The sequence below is a fragment of the Gracilinanus agilis genome, chromosome 3, assembly GCF_016433145.1.
Source record: "Gracilinanus agilis isolate LMUSP501 chromosome 3, AgileGrace, whole genome shotgun sequence".
Taxonomy (NCBI): Eukaryota; Metazoa; Chordata; class Mammalia; order Didelphimorphia; family Didelphidae; genus Gracilinanus; species Gracilinanus agilis.
The window spans coordinates 77,588,960-77,611,178 of record NC_058132.1 but is presented as its reverse complement, the minus strand read 5'-3'; the positions used below and the strand labels follow the sequence as shown (position 1 = coordinate 77,611,178).

Sequence of the window (22,219 nt, the reverse complement as noted above, 5' to 3'; positions counted from 1 at the left end):
GATAGCTGCCAGTCCAACAATGACAGTGTGTTTCATGTGGCCACTCATAGTTATAATGAGTTTAAACTGGATACCACACTGCTTGTCTAATTTCTTTGAAATTACAGTGACTAGCATAGGTAATACTTATTCAGATATTTCTGTGAGTGTCTCTCAAACTCAGCACTGTGAAGTAGTGGAAGACCTACAGATCAGAGGCTTGAAGCTGAATACTGGTTCCTTGACCCATCTGGGCTTCATTCTCCTATTCTGTAAGGCACACATAATGCCAACACCCTTTACCTCTTAGTGTTGAAGTTGTCAGAAAAGTGTTTGATAAACCTTTAAAGCACCATATAGCTATGGATAGTCAGAGAGATTGAATCTGTGTTCTTATTGGTGTAGTGAATTCTCAAATGAAAAAACTCTCAAATTGCCTTCCTTTTCTGAGTTTCAGCTTCCTTAATCTGTAAAAAGAAGCAATAAGGCCAGATTATTTCTAAGGTTCTTTCTAGCTAAAAAGTATAAAATTCCAGAGGCAGTAGGTGGCTCAGTAGATTAAGAGCCAGTCCTAGAAATGGGAGGTCTTGGTTTCATATGTGGCCTCTGACACTTTCTATCTTTGTGACCTTGGACAAGTCACTTAACCCAGTTGTCTAGCCCTCTCCACCCTTCTGCCTTGCAACTGATCATTAGTATCAATTCTAAGATGGGAGGTAAAGGGTTTAAAAATCTGTATATAAAATTCAATGATTTTTTTTCTTTTCTATAAGAGTGATAAAACACTGCAGTGAGCTACTAAGAGAAGTTGTAGAATTCTTGTTCTTAGAGGATAGGAAAACTCCCTTTACCAATGCAGGTTCGTACCTTCTCTGTTTCTTCTGGTTTTAAGAAATGGCTTAGGCTACATTTTTTTAAATTCCTGCCTTCTGTCTTAGTATTAGTTCTAAGACAGAAGAGTGGCAAAGGCTAGATGGTTGGGATTAAGTGATTTATCCAGGATCACACAGGTAAGAAGTATCTGAGGTCAGATTTGAAACTAGGTCCTCCCAACTCCAGGTCTGGTGCTCTATCCATTGTGCTACCTTCCTGCCCCAACAATTACAAGGCTACATTTTTTTTTTTGTGAATCCTGGAGAATCGGTTAGAGCACTGAGAAGCTTAGTGACTTGCCCACAATCACACAACCAGAGGCAGGTAGGTCATCTTGTCTCCAAAGCCAGCTGTCTCTCCTTGATATCCCATTGCCTCTTTAGAAATGTCAGTTGTTATTCCTTTCTGTATACTTAATATCTACTCTTTTTAGAACGGACAGTGTTCTCGTTTATCTTTGGCAGACTAAAGACAATTGATGTTATAGTCCGGGATATCCAAGATGCTGAGCTGTTAGTCAAAGGATATGAAATCAAGCTGATTCAGGAAGAAGCTGTACCAGCAGATCTCTCAGCTCTGCAGTCTCACCGAGCTGCTTTAGAGGTTAGTAATGATGCACATTCACTTTGTACCTCCATGGCATGACTTCATTAACACTACTTGGTTTTGGATAGTAATGACAATGAGGGCTCTTGGGATCTAAATGAATCCAGAGTTCATGTTCAATACATTTAGGATGACCCCAAAGGGAGGGAGAGTTCAGTGTCTATAGCCAAAAAGCTATGACGTTCTCAGACCCTACTATTCTTGCCATATCTCTCCAACACATAAGACTATCATTGAGGTCTTTGTTTTCATTATTTCTGACAAGGCATATTTGTGTGGATGCTTTGTTGTCCAATGAGTCCTCAGAAAAGCATGGTTATTACAGGAACATCTTCATGGCTTAGCTTCTGAGTTACACAAATACAGCCTATGACCAGCTCTCAGCAACATCCCTGTGTTTTTCCCTGGTGTCCTTGGTCCTTCCTCCACAATCTGTATTTCACCTCTTGGAAAGAACATGAAGGTTGCCATGCCAAGACTAACTAGTTGTGTATGTTTATAGCAATGGCTCAAGGATGTAAAGGCCAAGAACTCGGTTTTCTTAGTGCTGGATGAAGAAATCACCAAAGCCAAAATGGTGGCAGAGCAACTATGCCGTTTAATGCCTGAGCGCAGCCTGGACCTGGAGCGGTGCCAAGAGAGGGGGTCCCAGCTTCAGGAGCGCTGGCACAGGGTTGGTGCCCAGATTGAAAACCGGTGAGTAGGAAGGGCTCCCATTTGCCTGGAATGTTGAGAGTATGAATGGGATAACTGCCAGGAATTTCTAACCCAGTCCAGAAGGGGAACTAGAAGAAACTGGAGAATGAAAATTTTGGAAAAGGGATGGAAGCGAGCTAGCATTATTGGACCAGCTGGAAATACCCATCGCATAGCAAGGATAACCCAGAATGCCCTTCCCAATGACTAGCAGCCTTCTTTAGAGGAGATGCCTCATCACCTCTCTGCTTGTTGCCTTGCTTTTGTTGGGGAAAAAACATGTAAATCAGGTCCTTTAAAATTTAATGATTAGAGTTTTCTAATCCACAATATTTCTCAAGGCCAGAATTTTTGTGTCACTTGAAAATAAAAATATGGTCTTTTCAAAGGTTATTTTTTCCTCTCAGTGACTAAAATTTTCTTCCTAGTTTGTGCTTACCCCAGTACTTGTAAAATCTAGCATCTCATCCATATCCATACTCTTTCCTCAAGTTGATTGCAGCCTCTCTGTGGTTTAGCAGATATTCTTCCAGAAATTTCATAGGTGAAAAATGCATTACTCTGTATCCTCTTTGGTAATGAGCCTCTCAGAACTAAGCTAGGAGACACCAGGCATCTGTTACCAGTCTTGGAGCTTATTAGGCCCTTCCAAAGCTGATGTTCCACTGGCAGAGCCTCTAAGGAATCAGGCCCATATCCATACCTTCATGTGGACTAATGGGGTATGTCTTTATGCCAATGGAGGGATCAGAATTTATAGTTTTACTACATTGTAGTGTGTACCTCTTTTCTTGGCAAATGAATGTGCCAACCCCAGATTCCATTCCTGATGTTTAATTTCACATCTTCATCTTACTTTGAGTCCTTCTTTTGGATGATAATCAGTCAGCATTTATTAAGTGCCTACTATTTGCCTGTCACTATTCTAAGTGCTAGGGATACAGAAAGCAGCAAAGGATAGTCCCTATCCTTGAGAAGCTCACAATCTAATGGGAGAGACTACAAATATATAAAACAAGCTATAAACAAGATTAATAGGATTTATAACAGAGGGGATTCAAAGATTAAAGGTTGGAAATGATTTCTTGTAGAAGATAGGATTTTAGTTGGAACTTAAAGAAAGCCAAGGAGGCCAGTAGGTGGAGATGAGGAGGGAGACCATTCCAGGCATAGACAACAGCCAGAGGAAGTGCCCAGATCCAAGAGATGAAATATCTTATTTGTGGAATAGCAAGGAATCCAGTACCACTTGATTGAAGAATATGTGGTGAAGAGTAAGGCATAAGAAAGAAAGAAGTGGGTTAAATTTTGATGGAGCACTTTCCTGAATTTAAATCTGGCCTCAGACACTTACTAGCTGTGTGACACTGGGCAAATCGCTTAATCCTATGTGCTTCAGTTTACTCATCTATAATATGAGCTGGAGAAGGAAATGACAAACCACTCCAGTATCTTTGTTAAGAAAACTCCAAATGGGGTCATGAAGAATTATACATATGAAATGACTGAATAATAAGAAGTTTTGAAGAGAATTGAACACTAAATAGAGGATTTGGGGATTTGATTCTAGAGACAACAGAGAGCCACTGGAGTTTATTGAGTAGGGGGCAATATGGTCATACCTGAATTTTAGGAAAATCACTTTAGTGACTAAATGAAGGATAAGTTTTGGGGAGGGACATGAGAAAGGCAGACCCATCAGCAGGCTATTGAAGTAACCCTGCAGTGAGGTGCTGAGGTCCAAAGTGGTGGCAGTGTCAAAAGAGGAGAGCAGTATGCAGGAGATATTGTAGACCTTGGCAACAATTTGGATATGGTGGTAGTGAGAGATAGTGAGGAATTTAAGATGACTCGGGTTGTAAGCCTAAGAGACTGGAAGGATGGGCTTGCTCTCTACAGTAATAGAGAAGGTAAGAGGAGGAGAAGATTTAGGAGGAAAGATAATGGGTTCCATTTTGAACGTGTTGGGTTTAAGATGTCTACTGGTGATCTAGTTTGAGATATCCAAAAGGCATATGAAAGTACAAGATTGGAGGTTAGCAGAGAGATTGGTGCACAGCATAGACATCCATGAGAACTAATGAAATCAGCAATGAAGTAGTATAGAGGGAGAAAAGAAGAGGGCCTAGACCTGAGGGACATCCATGGTTAGAGGGCATGATCTGAAGAAGGATCCAGCAAAGCAGTTAGAGGAGGAGCAGTCAGGTAGGAGGGCCATGAGAGAGTAGTGTCCCAAAAACCTACAGAAAAGATTATCTAAGAGGAATGAGGATGATTAGCTGTGTCAAAGACTGCAGAGAATTTAAGGAGAATGAGGATTGAAAAAAGGTCATTCGATTTGCTGGTTTTGGACTAGATTTGGATATAATAATTTGCCTCTTTTGAGGCCAAGGTATATATATGTGTATAGACGTATCTCAAACAGAAGTAATTCCCAAGGATTGGCTCTTCTGCACATGGTATATAGTGTGAGTGCCTATGATACTTTGATACCTACATGGAGCAGTATTCTTGTTGATATAGGGCCTTTCTCTACTGGAGCTCTTATCATTCTAGAGTGACATTATTGAATAGGTATGATTTGTTAGGCATCTCCTCATTGGACTAACACAGAGAACCACTGTTGTTCCTTTGCCCTATGCAATAGTAAGAGTCCCAATCCCAACTGTTAGATCGGGATTTATTAGTATAGATTAGACAGCAGCTGCTACTTGACATTGGGGTATAATCTCTCATAAGGTATAATATAGTCTCCAGGTTGGGGTTGGCTAACAGGCCAGTGATGTTCTTTCAAGAGTTCATGTCTACTATAACCTACTTTTAATATTTCCAAGGAAGCAGCCACTTAAAGGAAATGATATCAAATTGAAGACTAGCTATGGTTACTTTACTGTTAAAAGTACTTTACCATTACTTTACCGTATCTACTGCTGGATATGGTTATCCTTACTGTTAGAAACTGAAACATATTCAGATTATCCTTCAGGCCTCTGGATTTTAAGTCAAAGTACCTGGATTGAAATCTTGGTTTGGGTGCTTACTACATATTTGACCTTAAACAAATAATTTATTTTTTTGTGGCTGTCCTTTTTCCCCATTTATAAAATGAGAATATTGAATTATATCATTTCTAAGGTTCTTAGCTCTTAATTCCACATCCTATAATCAAATGAAATAGTCTCTTTCTCCTCACCCCTGCATCTGTGATCTCTGTGGCCCTCCCTGTCAGTGAGCTGAGCCAGAGGGTAATGTTAGCTTCTCTGAACTACATAAACTCCCAAATATTTCATGATTACTAATTCCTTTTTGCTCTAACAGACAATCTGAACTAGAGAGTATCCAGGAAGTGCTAAGGGATTACCGGGCCTGCCATGGAGCACTCATCCAGTGGATTGAAGAGACCACTGCACAGCAAGAGGTGATGAAGCCAGGTCAGGCAGAGGATAGCCGAGTGCTATCAGAGCAGCTCAGCCAGCAGACAGTGAGTGTGGCTTTTCTTCTCTTTTCTAACTAAATTAAGATGATTTAATGTACAGGTATAAAATAATTTTTGTTAATACTTTTTGTTGCTCAAGTGATTTGTTGTATTTTTCCAAGATAGAGAAGAAATATGGGGAAAGCTGCAGAAACAATTTCATTTGTAGCTAAATTGTGAAATTTTGTTTTAGGCTCTGGTTGCAGAAATTGAGAGGAATCAGGCAAAACTAGACCAATGTCAGAAGTTTTCCCAGCAGTACTCTGCCAGTGTGAAGGTAACTATGCATTACCCACTAGGAACTAAAAGAAGTCTCAGGTCTGACACTGTTACCCCTGAGTCCCATTCTTTAGCGAAAGGAAAAAAAGGGAATTCTTGAGAATGATCCTATTTCCTTTTAATTTCACTGGATTTCTGTTTTTGAAGGGACCCTAAAGGTCATCTAATCTACCCCTTAAACATCCTACAGTTTCCCTTGAAACTTCCATAAGTCCATTGTGGACTCATTACTTACTAAAGTCATCCATTTTTGGAGAACTCTTTTTGGGAAGTTCTGCCTTATGTTGAACTTCCAAAATTTACCTCCCTCTAAATTCTACCCATTAGTTTTAGTTCTTCCCCTCTAAGTCCAAGAACAATTTAATAGCTCTTTCATATGACAACTCATCATCCTTGAAAATAGTAATTGTGTCTCATCTCTTCAGTTACTTCATCATATGATGTGGTTTCAGATCTTCTCCTCATCCTCATTACCCTCCTCTGTACACATTATAGCTCTTCAGGGTCTAAAACTAAGCATGAAACTCCAGATGGTTTCTGATCAACTTGTAGAATGGTGGGATGGTCTCCTACTTCATATGGTATTTATTCATGCAGCCTTAAAATATGTTGCCTTAATGGCGTTTTTATCACACTCTTGATACAGAGTGGATTGGCATATGTGTTGGCCAGTGATGGTGAACCTATAGCATGCATACCTTAAGGGGCACACAGAGCCCTCTCTGTGGTCATGGCTGTAGTTGCCTGCCAGAGTTTGTTACTAGAAAGCCATAGAGACTTGGGGCAGAGCTGATTCCCTTCCCCTCCCCATGCACCTGAGAATATTCCTCACTTCACCCGCCCCTCTGCCCAGCAGCTCAATGGGAGAGCTTCCTCCCTCCCCTGTCTTGGGTAAGGGAGGAAGCAGTCAGGATGTAGCACTTGGTCTGGGATGGGGGCAGGGCTGGCACTTTGTCTTTAAAAGGTTCACCATCATTAATGTAGGCTATAATAGTGTTGTGTTTTTTTTTTTGTTTTTTTTTTGCTTTTTGATATAATTTTGTTTTCTAAGAGAGTAATCTTTTAAAACCAAAACCCCAAATCATAATAAACAAGTGATTAATCATATGTTTTTCTTCTGCATTTTACTCCTACAGCTTTTTCTCTAGATGTGAATAGTATTCTTTCTCACAAGTAATATTATATATTTTTCTTGACATCATTTGATGATGGAAAAATGTTAGAAAACTCCATGGAAGAAGTGATTTTTGTTGTTCTTTTGGAGTTATAAAAGTCTTAAGTGTAAAAAATGAATCTCTGTACCTTCTTCCTTACCCTTCCTTCTTCTAGGACTATGAATTACAACTAATGACATACCGAGCCTTTGTGGAATCTCAGCAAAAATCACCTGGGAAACGTCGGCGCATGCTTTCCTCATCTGATGCCATCACACAGGAGGTGAGAGGGGATGGACTGGAGTTTTCCCTTTTATCTCTGAAATAGCTCCATCCACTCCCAAGGGGTTAAGTCAAGAGGGAAAAAATTAATCCATCTCATGAGAGAGTTGAGTTCATCTCTCCTTTATGTAAGACTTACCTGCCCCCAAAGTCTTTTCTGTTGAGCATGAAAACTCTAATAGAATATGAAAATGCTCCAGTTTGGTGCTTACTCGTGTAAAATATGTATGTGGAACTCTCTTGGAGAAAATGGAGGCAAAAGCATAATTTGAGTGAGACATGAATATATGATTTGGTATCTGGCCCACTTTTAATGAGGATTGGAAAAGGATTGTGCTGATACCACCCCCAACCTTGCTAGGAAAGGGGCAAGTAGCATCCAAAACCACAGAGATTGAACAAACTCTTCTAATCTCCCTGAGGGGTATTAGACTATAATGACACCTATCTGCCACCCCTCAGATATCTCTGGCCAAGAGTTATGATGATCTAGGTGCCAAATTAAAAGCTGTTTACTTGATCCCTTTCAATGGGTCGGGTAGCCCATGACTTATACTCATGAGCATTTTCTTTTCTCATAAATGACTATTATGAATAGGAAGTAAACTCATTTATACAAGCAAAATAGTAAACAGAAGTTAGTGAAGTTGTGTGGTATAAAATCAACCAAAGAATGGATAATGGTAAAGGAACTCTTTATCTGGGAGGGAGATAAAAGGGAATGACCTTACCAAAGGGTGACTTCTGTCTTCCCTCAGTCAGAAATCCTGTCCCTTTATGTGTACACAGTATAAGTCATAGGGCTGTTCCTCCTGAAACTGTTCCAGGCTTGGATGGAAGCAGGATACACTTAATTGCTTTGGTATATTTTAAATTTCTGGCCCCAAATCTATATAAATTATTGTTTAAAATGTAGTTCATGGACTTGAGGACTCGGTATACAGCCCTGGTGACTTTAACAACCCAGCATGTGAAATATATCAGTGATGCACTTCGGCGACTAGAAGAAGAAGAGGTGAGTACAGCTGGATCTTGCTTTCCCTTAAAGAGGCAATGGAAAACCATGTCATTGGGCAAATATTTATTGAGTACTACTGTATGGAAGACACTGCAGTTTGAAAAATGAATTATTGCCAAATATAACAATTTGTTGCTACCTCCTGTTCTCTAAATCTTCTATTTCCAAACCGTGGCACACATCTAAGCACATTGTAAGCTTTCACCAAATAGTTTTTGAATATTGATTGATTTGATTGGGGCTTCTCGTCTGGTGATTCACTAGTTGAGTTAGTCTTATTATAATGACTGCTATAGATTCAGTATAATGATGGCATTGACTTTGTTGCTCTGTTTTCCATTCTAGAAAGTGGTTGAAGAGGAAAAGCAGGAACATGTGGAGAAGGTGAAAGATCTTCTAGTCTGGGTGTCTGCCTTATCAAGGAGCCCCCCAGGCAAAGCTACTTCATCCCAGGGCAAAGAATTGACAGACATTGAAAAATCTATTTTAGAACAACAGGTCAGTGACTGCCATCTTCCTTATCTAATGTAACAGACTGTTTGTATTATGATAAGTAACATAATTCACACATTACAGACTCAGAATCACAGGACTTTAGAGCTGGATATGATCTGATTGATCACTGGATCTGATCCCCTCATTTTACAGAGGAAGAAACTGAGGGCCAGTAAGGAGAAGAGTCAACATGTCCAGAGTCTAGCAAATGGCAAAGCCAGTATTTAAACCCCAGTTTTTAAACTCCAAGTCTTGGAGTCTTTCTGTTAGGCCACTTTATTACCTGTGCTCCATTTTCATAGTGACTTTTGACCTTAATAACAGACACTACTGACCCTACAATCCCTAATACAGTCTTGGATGTGGTACAATCACTGATCTATGCCACTAGACAAAGTATGGCTCTTTATGCATAGTCATTTCACCTTTTTTGGATACTTCAAGCCCCTTGAGTCTTGAGACTTAATTTTCCATTTCTATAGGTTCTGACAGAGGAGCTGGCAACCAAAAAGGAACAAATTTCTGAGGCCATCAAAACTTCACAGATCTTCTTAGCCAAGCATGGCCATAAGTAAGTATGAATTAAGGCTTAATGCATATTAAGCATGTGGTAGGCACTATCCTAAACACTAGCGATATCAATATGAAAGTGAGACAATCTGTTTTTAAGAGACAATCTGTAATGGGGAAGGCAAAATAAATATGAAAACAATGGCCAAGGAAAGGTGTTTGGTTCTGGGAAGTCACTGGGAGGATGAAGGGGAGGTGATTGATATGTTCTTTCTGGAGGCAGACTATTGGTTTGATTATTGTTCTGGTGGAAAGAGGTGATTGCAGGATGGGAAATAATAGGAGAGATCCCAGGAAGTTCAGAGCTGAGTTGTTGATCTCTGGCTAGGGCTTATCCATAATGGTTGTCTAGTAATGTGTCACTTACTGCCATGGGTGTTTTTGTGTTGTTGGGTAGGGGGCAAAGGTGTACCTTAAAGTAGGAAAAGATAACTTCCCACTGGAAGTTAATTCATGTGCTAATGATAACCTCACTTTTCTCTCTAGCATTTGATTAGGTTTAAAACGCATTGTAGGGAAGCTTCTCAACAGCTCTTAGAAGTAAGAGGTGTAAGATTAATTCCATTTTGCAGATGAATAAAAGTAAAACTTCATATTAGCAGTAAAAGCAGTGAGATTAAGTCACTTCCCCATGGCCACACAGCAAGTTTCTAAGCACAGATTTAAACCCAGGTCTTCTGATTCCAAGTTTAATGCTCCTACTGTCTCATTAAGTTTCTGGCACATAATAGGTGCTCTGTAAATAAATAATGGCTAAGTTAAAATCTGGATCAGGTTTTCTTAAATAGAGCTGCAGTTAGATTTCAGGGCACATTCATAATGGAGAAGAAGTTACAAAAGCTGGCCCAGTGGATTGAGAGCCAAGCCTAGAGATGGGAAGTCCTGGGTTCAAATATGATCTTAGACACTTCCTAGCTGTGTGAACCTGGACAAGTCACTTGATCCCTATTGCCTAGCCCTTACCATTCTTCTGCCTTGGAACCCATATACAGTATTGATTCTAAAACAGAAGGTGAGGGTTTTGTTGGTTTGTTTTTTTAAAGAATGTAAATAACATCTCTAGTTTCGATATCCTCTAATTGAAATTTATCATTTTCTCCATTTATTAAAAACATGGTCCTGAGAAAGGATCCTTAGACTTTATCAGATTGCCTACCACATTGTCTAGGACTTGAAAATAGAGTAGAAACCTGATGTCTAAATGGACAATAATCTTGTTAACCTAAATGCCCTATTGGTAATTTGATTCTGTCTTAGTCTAATTCCTGGGGTAAGGCTTTTTTTCTGAAGTCCTTTTAATGTTTGTGCTAAGGGAAAGAAAACAAGCATTTACTAGGCATTTACTAGGCACTGCATTAGTACCTTTACAAATATGATTTCATTTTATTCTCACAACAACCTTGTGAGGAAGGTGCTATTATCCTCATTTTACAGATGAGAAAACTGAGGCATCTGGAGTTTAAGACTCATCCAGGTCCATTCAGTAAATGTTTGAGGTTGGATTTGAACTCTGGTCTTCCTTACTCCAGGTTTAATGTTTTCTCTACTGTGTTTTGTTCTATGTCTTTAGACTACTGAATTTCAAAAAGCTGAAAGGAAAATGAATTGTTTGCTAATAATCAAGAAGCATAATTGTGCCTTTAGAGAGCTGATATGTGACTAAAAGCTTCAGATTATAGTCTCACAACAGAGTCTGAAATTAAGTTCAGACCTAGTTTCTTCGGTAACTTCATGATTTTCTTCTTCTGTCTTCTAGGCTGTCAGACCAGGAGAAAGAGCAAATTTCTGAGCAGCTGAAGGTCCTGAAGACAACTTATCAGGATATGTGTGATGGTTCAGCCCAGCAGCTTCAGCAGCTTCAGAGCCAGCTGGCCCAAAAGACAGAGCAAAAGGTACCTTGCACTTTGCAACCCAGACACCAGAAGGTTACATCTACATGAAGCGGGCAAGAGGTTTTAATGGTTGAGCTCATATTCACCAGCCTTTCATGACTAGTTTGCTGTTAATTTTTAACTTCACATTAGCAATCTAATGTCTCTGTTACATTTTTTTTTTTGAGGGGGATGGTTCTGTAATGTGTTTGTCAGTCAAGAGAACCAGATACGGTGCAGGGAATTTCCCAGGGCCCATTTAGGTTCCTTCCTATACGTAATTTTTTAGTTGATTGTGATTATGGACATCAAGTCTTAAGTCAGTGTGAATTAGAGAAATTCCAGAATCTTTGGGGAGGGGGGGTATTTTCATTCACAAAGTTAGAACTGAGGGCTCAGCCCTCCTCTTAGAAGGACAGTCCCCTCTGTGTGTTCTCTTAGTTCCTGCATGGATTGGATGAGCAACCTAGAGCTTGGAAGGTGTCTGAAAAATTGACTTTATTGACTGAGACACTGAACCTACCCCTCTCCATCATTCATATTCATGCCATCACATGGTGTCTTCATCCATTTCTATCACTTGTTAATTACCCAGACCAGATGAAAGGGGTTGGAGGTCTTGTTGGTTGTCCTAAGTCCTTCATGGGTATCTGTTGTATGTATGTAAGCTTCCCACATCATATACATGTGTCTCTGGGATATTTATGTGCATTTGCCTGCTTGTTTCTTATGTTGTGAAGCAATGAACAGCTTTGGATTTGGAATTTGGCCAAGATCTAGGCTTACTCCATAATGAAATTTGGCCTGAGTTATATTCCAAATAAGTAGAGGGAAGGAATCATTGGCCTTCCTAATCATTTTGATGTTCAGAGAGAGCCCACCTCAACTCTACACTCCAGATGCCAAATTTGTATAACAAGAATGAAAGTGCCAGTGTCCCTAGTAGTTTGTCAGACATAGAGAAATCATGGGCAAGTTTTGAGACCCTTCCTGATGATGGCTTCATTGCTTCACCATATAAATGAGAATGTGAACGATTTTAACAGTTGCTTGCTGAGAACATCCAATTCTTGTTATCTAAGGTTATAAAATAGAAAACAAAAACAAAAACAAAAACAAAAACCTCTCCTTCCCCAAAAATATGAGCTGCCAAACACCATTATATTGAGCATGATGTGTCTCCTTGTACCGTTTGTGTTTCATGTGAAGTATTGTTTTGATTAACTGACATCCTTGCTTACAAGTTTCACTAACCCCCTGGAGTTTAAACACAAATGCACAAAGAAAAAAGAGGACGACCTGTTTGGGGTTCTATTTTTTTTGCAAAAGCAAAACAGTCGCATGCTGGACGCTAACACCAAGCTTACACTGTGTGTGATACGGCTGAGCTGCTCCATAAGGCTCTGTCTCTTAGCTGCTCAAGGCGTACGTAACAACAGCTCTGGTAAGTAAAAGCCTTTTATGTTCTCTCTCTCTACTCCTTCTTGCTGTGCTTGGTTAGGTCAGAAACTACAAGTTTTGTGGGGCCTTTTCAACAGTTCAATCCCACTCATTGCTGCTTCTAGCCTGTCCTCTCAGCATGAATGTACTGGAAAAGAAAATCCTCTCTTTTATTGGCCAAGTCACAAGAATTTTCTTCTCATGGATTGGATATTGCTGAGATTTTATGAATTTTATTGAAGGAAAACAGTCTAGAATAGAATCATTTTTTTCTCAGTTACCACAAGGTGTGACTCTAAATATTTTCACAGGCTTTCCCAAAAGAAATACCCTTCTGACCAAGGTCAGAAGCTGCTACAGCTCTTGTTCCATCTCCTTGAATAGTTAATTCCCTAAAGGTGTTTTCTTCTTTGCATCTGATTTTACCCATTGCATGGCCAAGAGAAGCCCATTGGTAGTTTCCATGACACATATTCCCAATCTACTTCCTTGGCCTATTTATGTGGCTTCCAATTCCTGTAGCTAGGTTAGATCAGAGCTGTTCAAGGGAAAGCTGTCACGAGTAAATAAGACCATGAGTGTCCCTCATTGCCAAACAGCTAAGTAGATTGGTTTTAGAAGGAGGCAAAGCTCCACTGGAACCATCCTGCTTCATTGCAGGACTGCCTGAAACTTGTTTGTTTCCTCTTGACCAATTCTATATTTGGCAATGTAGAGCTGCTGGCTGCTGTGAGAGCCTTATTCATAGGAAGCAGAAAGTAGATATAAAGAAAGTAATGGGAAGTAGTTGTGTAATAACATTTCCATAGTTGCTATGGTTACAAGGTACTTTACATACTTTTTTTTTTAACCCTACCCAGAATTCCATGAGATAGGCAGTATAAGTGTTATTAGTCCCATTCTACACATGATGAAACTGAGACCCAGGAAGTTTAAAAAACTTTTCTGTAGTTGCGCAGCTAGTAAGTGGCAGAGCTAAGATGTGAGCTTAGATCTTCTGACTAATTGTTTTTCCAAAAACAGTATGCCTCCTGTCTGAGTTTGAGTTATTCCCTTTTAGAAACTGTTAATGAGAAAGTAAGAGAGCTCTCTGTATGTTTGTGGATAGTCTGTGGTAGTCTGACCATAGACATATTTCCTTTTGGCACCCTTGCTGCTTGCCAGTGTGTAGTACTGTAAAGTGAGTTCTTCAGTCTGTCCTCAGATCTGTCTTAATTTGGCCCCACCCCAGGCTTCTGGCTGAATTTACAGCCCAGTTGAGCACCCTGCAGTTTAGGAAATATTTTCATTTTGGCATAAGTTTTGGTCTTCTACATGTGGCATTTCCTCTAGCCTGGACTGAGATACCTCTGAATTTTATGCACTAAAGTGCTTTAAATGTCTCTTTTATTTAATCATGCCTCTTCTCTAGTTTTATTCTTATTTTCTTCTTTTAGGGGAGCAGAACAGTAGCTGGGGTGATTGACCTGGGCACAGTGGAAATATTTCCCATCTTCAAGGCCATGCAGAAGGGCCTCATTGATCAAGATACAGGCCTGGTTCTCCTTGAAGCCCAGGTTATCATGTCTGGACTAGATGTCCCGGAGACCAATGAAAAACTGTCTTTGGAAGAAGGCCTATCCAGAAGCCTCATTGATCAACAGACTTACCAGCTGCTTCAGGAATTAGAGGATGCCCATTCCTCATTAAACTTGCTATCTGAGGACACAAGTTATCTTTCTGTTGTTGAAGCAATGGAAAAGGGAAAAATCAGAGAGAGTGTTGGAATGAAGATCTTAGAAGTTCACCTGGCAACTGGAAGTTTTTCTGTGTTGTCCACTGAAAAGCAAATCAGCCTGAAAGAAGCTTCTTACCAAGGACTCACCACAGCACAGCTTCACTCAAAGATAGAGACTCACCTGAGATCTTGTAAGAATTTGATTGACCCTAATACAGCTGAGAAAATCAGTCTACTGGATCTCATGCAGAGATGTATTATTCACCAAGACTCAGGGCTAAGACTACTGCCTGTCAAACAGCTGGCAGGAGGGATGGTGAGCTTGAAATCAGGCACGAAGGTTAGCATTTTTCGTGCTGTTCAGGAGGGCCTGATTGATCGGCAGGTTACTGTCCGGTTATTGGAAGCTCAGCTTTTTGCAGGTGGCATCGTAGATCCCAGAACGGGACATCGTCTAACAGTTGATGAAGCTGTAAGACATAATTTGATTGATCAGGATATGGCCTGTGCCATCCTCATCAGGCAGCTTCAGACAGGGGGCATCATAGATACTGTCACAGGGTATAGGCTAACCATAGATGAAGCAGTGAGGAAAGACTTAATAGCCTCTAAGATGGCTCTTGTTCTTCTCCAGTCCCTTTGGTCTTTTATGGGGTTGCTATGGCCTGAATCTGGGGAGATCCTCTCAATTGCTGATGCTTTAGAACAAGGTATCCTATCTACTGAGCTAGCTTATGAAATCCTTAGCAATAGGAAGTATATCAAGGCTCTTTTTCAACCAGCAACCACAGAGATTTGGTCCTGGAAGAAAGCAGTTGAGAAAGGCATTTTGGACAAAGATGTTGCCAAGAACTTAAAATCTACTTGCATACCTGATGTGATGCCCCATATGCAATTGGCAATCTCTTCAGAAAGTACATTGGGTGTTAGTGCTCTGGCAACAGTCCCACTATACAACCGAGACCAAAGTGGTCATGTACCAGGAAATTACCATGAAAAACTCCTGTTTCAACTGATGACTCACAGCTATATTGATGTGCACAACGGACACAGACTGCTTCTATTAGATGAGGGGCTTCTTGAATTCCTTACACTAGGGCAAAAAGAAGCATCCCATGCTCATCCATTAGAAATTTGCGAAGTTAACCAGCAAAGCCTAAAGGCTCTCAGAGAAATAAAAGACTCAGCCAGCATAAGACATCCTGAAGTTGACACACAAGATGACTTAAATATAAGGCATCAAGAATTACAGATTGTCCTGAAAGAAGGATCTCCAAAAGAACAGCCAACAAATAGTCAAACAGGAAGAAAAAAGATGACTTTAGAAGTAAACCTCTTTACTTCATTGGAATCTGGAAAAAATTCATTTCCAGAGGAGCAAGAAGTAAGAATTCCAGATCTTAGTGGTCTTAAAAACATACTTAACACTGAACCAGAACAGCAAACTTCAGTAATCAAGAAAGAAGAGCCAAAAAAGTTGTATTCTGGTGAAGAAAGCATGGGAGTTACCAGTAGAACTAGCTTTGTAGAGCCCACTAAGGAAGCAAAAGACATTCAGTTTTCAGTTGACAGAGACCCCTTATCTGCTGAACTAATAAGAAAAGACAGGAGAACTCTAACCGAAACTGTTTCTATTTTACAAGAAGAACAAGGGGTTATTCTCAGAACTGAAAAAGAAGCACATGTTTCTGGTAGAATTGGAGGAGACCTTGTAAAACTTCAAAGCGAACAATCAGAATCCCAGGAAGAGAAAACTTTGTATCCAGAGGCAGAAACAAAGCCCTTGAATATTAAGACTCTCGGTTTCCTGGAAAAAGAAAGAACTATGAATGAATTAGTAAAAGAAGAAGAAAGTGTTATCCAAAACCAGAGCCTAGAAAAAGGAACGATAACAAGTGGAAGTCTGAAGATGGCAAAAAGAAATACTGAAGGCATGTCAATTGATGGTGTTATGGAAATGTCACTGGACCATCTTGTAGAGCCAAATGAAGATGCTACCTTAAAAATGTTATCAGCGCAGTTAGAAAATGGGGGCATCTATCACAATGAGACAGGCCAGAAGCTCCTACTAAATGAAGCTGTAGCCTGTGGCATAGTGCCCAGCCACACTGCAGTGAAACTTATGGAAAAACTGAAAATGTTCCGGGGCTTTTTTGACTCTCAAACTTGTGAATCTTTGACAACAGAGGAAGTCATTGATGAAGGTTTAATGAATGAGAATCTTCTTCAGAAAGTTTTCACATCTGACAAAACTATAAGTGGTATCTTAGATCCCTATACTAACACTGTCTACTCTGTGAGAGATGCTGTCCGGGTTGGATTATTGGACAAGCAAACAGCCATAAGAATTTTAGAGGGACAAGTGGTAACTGGGGGAATTGTTGATCTGAAGAGAGATAAAAAAGTCTCAGTAACTTTGGCTTCAAACCTTGGTTTGGTGGACAGTGCTGATCAGAAAGAACTTATATGCCTAGAGAAAGCTACCAAAGGTAAAGACTCTGAGAAGATAACCAAACAAAAACTGATCGGTTTACAGATAGAAACAAATGGAATTATAGATCCTGAAACCAAAACTCCATTAACAGTTGTCCAGTCCATTAACAAAGGTCTTTTGGAGAGAGAAGAAGCCATTCAGTTGTTAATTAAACAGGTGGTAGATGGAGGAATCATTCACCATGATTCTGGGATGAGACTCTCTGTTGATAATGCCACTGAACATGGTTTAATTGATGGAGATTTGTCCAAAGAACTCAAACGAGTTGAGAACATATGCCTTCATCAATTTATTCATCCTACCACAAAAGTACTTATTACCCTCCCTGAAGCTATAGCAACAGGCCTTGTTACCCTAGACTTTACAAATCAAGCCCAGGAAATTGAAGCCCTGAAGGGAAGCTTTGTAGATCCCATTTCTGGCCAAAGACTAAATTTGTCAGAAGCTGTAAGAACCGTGCTCTCATCTAGTGAAGCCACATTGTCTTCTGGAATGAAGAATGGGATTGTAGACCCTGAGAATTGCAAGATTATACCCTATTCAGAATTTATTAAAAAATGTAAGATTGATGTTGAATCTGGGCAGAGATATCTAGAAATAATTCCCTTCTCAGATATTAGAGATGGAGAAGCTGGCAAGCAGCTCACTTTGTCTGAAGCAACCCAACTTGGAAAAGTAGACCTTGTGCTAGTGTTGAGATTACTGCAAGCCCAGGCAGATTCTGGTGGAATTTTAGATATTGCTACAGGCAAAAGACTATCATTAAAGGCAGCTTTAGAACAAAAATTGGTGGATGAAAAAATGGTCCAAGTAATTGCAACTCATCAGGTGTTGAATGGAGGAATTATTGATGTATCCAGTGGCCAAAGAGTAACTTTAATAGAAGCTGCAGAAAGAGGATTAATCCATCCTGAATTGGTAACTTCTCTTCAGAGAGAGATTCACAAAACAAATGACAGCTCTCAGATTGAAATTCAAAGAGGAACTGAGTCATGTGAATTAAAGAATGAATTCCCAAGAAGGGAAATATTAGCTGTTTGTAAACAGGCATCTGAAGTAAGTTATTATGAAAACCAAGAGGAAACTGAGAAATTGTTTCTAATTGAAAAAAGGGCTACAGAAGAAAAAGCTAAAATAAGGATTCTTAAAAGTTCTCAGGGACCAGACTGCTTAGCAAGGGCAAAGAGACCGATACCTGTCCCAGAAGCAAAGCTTTCTCAAGAATGGATCCCCAAAGATGAACAAAACACCCAGAAAAATCTGCAAGCTAAAGAGCGAACAGTGCAGGAAAGAGAGGAAGAATCATCTGTCAATCAGAAATTTCCTTTAATCTATAAAGCAAAGGACATAGCTCCCCAGGTGATGTCCATAGGATCAATTGAACAAAAAACCCAGGATGTAGACATTTTCCTGACTTTCAATCCAGTGAAGTCACTCCAGAATCCCTCTGTCTCTTTTCAAGATAAAGAAAATGTGAGTATCTCCATATCTGATTCTCCCAAAGAAAGATCACACCAAGGGATAATTTATGACTTCCTAATACCAGTTAAAATGGAGAAAGGAACAGACTCAGGAGCAAGCAAAAGGGAAAGCCATGATGTGGTATTCCCAGAGCAAATTCTTCTACAAGAGGACAGCAGAAGCAATGAAGAACTTTGCAGAATTTCCAAATCTGAACAAATAAGAGGTCAGAGGATGATAGGAGAGAAAATCTCACATCTGGCTTCTGTTGTGGCCACTCCAGAAACAGTATTACTTGAAGAAACAGTCAAAGAGGGCATCAAAGTTCATTGGGGATCTTCTATAACCCTTAAAGAAAAGCCATTCCAAGAAGTGACTGGAGAATATGCCACTTCTTTAGTGCCTCTTACATCAGAGAAGCCACTTCAAGATATGGCTAGAGCAGTTATCAAGGAACCTCAGAAAGACACTGTTCATTCTAGATTTAAGTCATCTCCAAAAAATAATGGAGAAAAATCAATGCCCCTAGCATCAGCCCAAGCAGGGAAGCTGGATGAGAAGACAGATCAGGAGAAGGTGATTCTGAGCTCCAGCAGTGAGCAGTCTCTCTTTGTAACTTCAGCAGAAGGAAAGAGGAATGAAGACACAAGCCAAGAGCCTTTCAAAGCAGCCAAAGTAAGTTTTACTTGTGGGGGGGTGTAATTTTTTTCTTTTGGATATGATTGATTACTAGCAGTTTAATTCAGCGAAGTTGGATGTTGATCAGTATGTGTATACATGAAATAACGTGTACACACACACACACACACACACACACACACTATACTCAGTAGTTGCTTCCCCGAGATAACTCAATATTCATAGCTCCAAGTGTTTAACATACTTTATTTTTTATAATGTTTATAGCAGTCATTATTCAGTGAAGTAGCTGTAATGTATATATTATCTACAATTAGTTGAGAAAGAAGCCAAACTTCAAGGAGGTTAAATACCCTAAATTCCTTGTAATAGGCCATATTGCCCTCTTTTCTTGCAGCATGCCTAATATTTGATAGAACCAGAGATTCTACTCAACTCTTATGACTCCTGATCTAGTGTCCTTTCCATGACAACCACCTCACATTCCCTCCTAAATACCCCCATCTTTTATTCAGGACATTATTTTAGGGAATTAAGGTAATATTTAGCATGCTTTTCTGCAAAATGTTGCAGAATCTTCAAGAGAGGGATTTCCATTGAAAGTAATGTGACAACCGTGGCAGTGTCACCTAAAGGCAATGTATCTTTGGGAAATTGATGTGTTTGCTAAAACACTACTTCTGAATTCATAGTAATGACTTGATAAATGAGAATTTATGAAGTCACATTTTGTCACTGGTTTTTGAAATGGTTTTCTTGTAGAAAAGAAGCATATGTAGATCTGGGTCTCTCTGAGTTTGTTTTGTTTTAGTGTCTTAAAAATGAAAACTTTTCTGTTATTCAAAAGAGGAAAACAGAACCATAAGGGACTTGTCTGAAGTCTGAGTAATGTTTCTTTTGGTTGTACAGACGGTGTATAGCCGCCAGCTTTGTTTGGAACATGATGAACAGCTGGTGTCTTATCTCTCTCTCCTTCGGAATATTGAGATGAGAACCAAGCAGATCTGTCCAGCAGAACTGAGCCTAGCAGAATTGCAGGACCAGTTGTGCCAGGCAAAGGTAAGTTCACAGAGGTTCCCATCTGCTTCTAGAACTCCTTTTGTGTTTAGTCCTAGAGTTCTGGCCTAGGATAACAAAATGAAAAGATATAGCTGATTCACAAAATTGTGGTTCATTCTTCTAGATTCCTAAGGCTGAATGGGTCTGGATAACTTCTGTTCCAAGGCCAGTATCTTTTGTAGCTTGGAGTCTCTAAAGTGGAACTGACTTAATTTCATAGTACTTGACCACTGATGGTGTTAGGGCCACTTGTAACTTTGGATTGTCTTAACCAACAGACATGTAGCTTTGAAAATATTTGGTTCTCTATCCACTTAGCTACTCCTTAATTCCAGTTCCTTTTACTATATTCTTACCCATGTCCTTCAATATTTTGAGACCCTGGGGCTTCTTCTTTTCTCTTTATACTTTTGATGATGATGTCAGCTCACATTACTTCAACTATATTCTTTCTATGCACAGGATTTCCACATCTCCATTTCTCTTGAATTTGAGTCCTATATCACCAACTACCTATTAGACATTTCTAATTAGATGTCCCAAAGGTGTCTAAAATTTAACATGTACAAAATAGAACTCATTGTTTTCTCCTAAAACTTTCTTGTGAGTCTTACCTAACCAATACCTTAAAAGAAATGGCATCTCTGGTAAATAATCATCTAGTCTTATCATCAAAGACTTCTCATTTGCCCTATTGGGCAGCATTCCTCTTTTCTGTAACTCTGATGGTCTAATTCTTCCTCTACATTATTATTTAAATGATTGAAGCTAACTATATTTTCACTTTCTTTAGTGCATCCTTGTTTAGCCTAGTTTTGAGTCTCCTTACCATTCTGTTCACCCTCTTCTAATCATGTTCCAACTTAACAATGTCTTCCCTAAAATGTGCCAAATAAAACTAAATACTCTATACCAGATGAGGATCACAAGAGCAGGAGTTTGCCTTCTTCTTGACCTAAACACCATAGTGTAAGGCTCAAAAAGAGACAATGTTTGCCTTTGCAAACTGTAAAGCATTATTTAGATAGAGCAGCTTTTCAAAGCTTTATGTGGTCTTATGAAGAATCCAAAGAAACATAAAAAATCCCTACCCTCAGATCTTACAGTGTAATTATGTGGTAAGTTTAACAACAATAATAAAAATTCATATTTTTTAAGGTTTTTTTCCTAATAATAATAACCCTTACCTTCTGTCTTAGAAGCAATACCATGTATTAGTTCCAAGACAGAAGAGAAATAAGGGCTAGGCAATGGGGGTTAAGTGACTTGCCCAGGGTCACACAGCTAGGTAGTGTCTGAGGCCAGATTTGAACCCAGGATTTCCCACCTCTAGACCTGGCTCTCAATCCGCTGAGCCACCCAGCTGCCCACTAAGGTTGTTTGTTTTTTTTTAAATCCTTACTTTCTATCCTAGTTACAGCTCTAAGACAGAAGGGCAAAGACTAGGCAAACAGGGTTAAGTAATTTGTCTAGGATCACAAAGTAAGTTTGTAAAACTAGCTTTGAACCCAGGACCTTCCATCTTTAGGCCTGGCTCTTAATCCACTAAGCCACCTAGCAGCCCCATTTCTGAAAGTTTTTAAGATTTATAAAGTGATTTCTTCACAACAACCCTCAAGGTCAGTAGTGGCATGCTTTTTGTCCTCATTTTATAGATGAAACCAAGACATTTTTATAGAAGAAATTGAAGCTACAAGAGCTTAACAAAATTACCCAAAACTACATTGAAATTTAAATTCAAATGTCCTGATCAAGTTCAATTCAATAGACTTTTATTTAGTACCTGCTTATATGTAAGAGATGTAAAGACAGAAGTAAGGCAAGGTCTGCCCACAAAGTACTTAACTTTGAAGAAGGTGGGGAAACATGGATATAGTTTGGAGGAGGGATTGGCTTGTGTAGGAAATAAAATGAGTTGCATTTTAAAATAAGTCTAGCATTCCTTTTCTTTCCCCACACTGCCTTTCTGGGAGCATGCTGTTATCCCCCCAAAATAGGACAGATTGAATACAAAACATCATACTGTAGTTTCTCTTAATAATTACCTACCATGAATCTGCCATTTCTGGGTTTAATTTAAACCTTTTTATAAAGCTACTTAAAGCATTGAT

At 39.5% G+C, this 22,219-nt stretch overlaps 1 protein-coding gene across 1 annotated transcript in view; it reads left to right on the top strand.

Moving 5' to 3' along the window:
- MACF1 (microtubule actin crosslinking factor 1) overlaps positions 1-22,219 on the top strand; it is a 422,428-nt gene that overhangs the window by 238,913 nt on the left and 161,296 nt on the right. Inside the window, exons 27-35 of the mRNA XM_044668040.1 lie at positions 1,317-1,455; positions 1,961-2,154; positions 5,473-5,635; positions 5,823-5,906; positions 7,238-7,345; positions 8,261-8,359; positions 8,708-8,860; positions 9,340-9,428; positions 11,184-11,319. Of these exons, the coding sequence (XP_044523975.1) occupies positions 1,317-1,455; positions 1,961-2,154; positions 5,473-5,635; positions 5,823-5,906; positions 7,238-7,345; positions 8,261-8,359; positions 8,708-8,860; positions 9,340-9,428; positions 11,184-11,319 (1,165 nt within the window). The remainder of the gene's footprint in view (positions 1-1,316; positions 1,456-1,960; positions 2,155-5,472; positions 5,636-5,822; positions 5,907-7,237; positions 7,346-8,260; positions 8,360-8,707; positions 8,861-9,339; positions 9,429-11,183; positions 11,320-22,219) is intronic.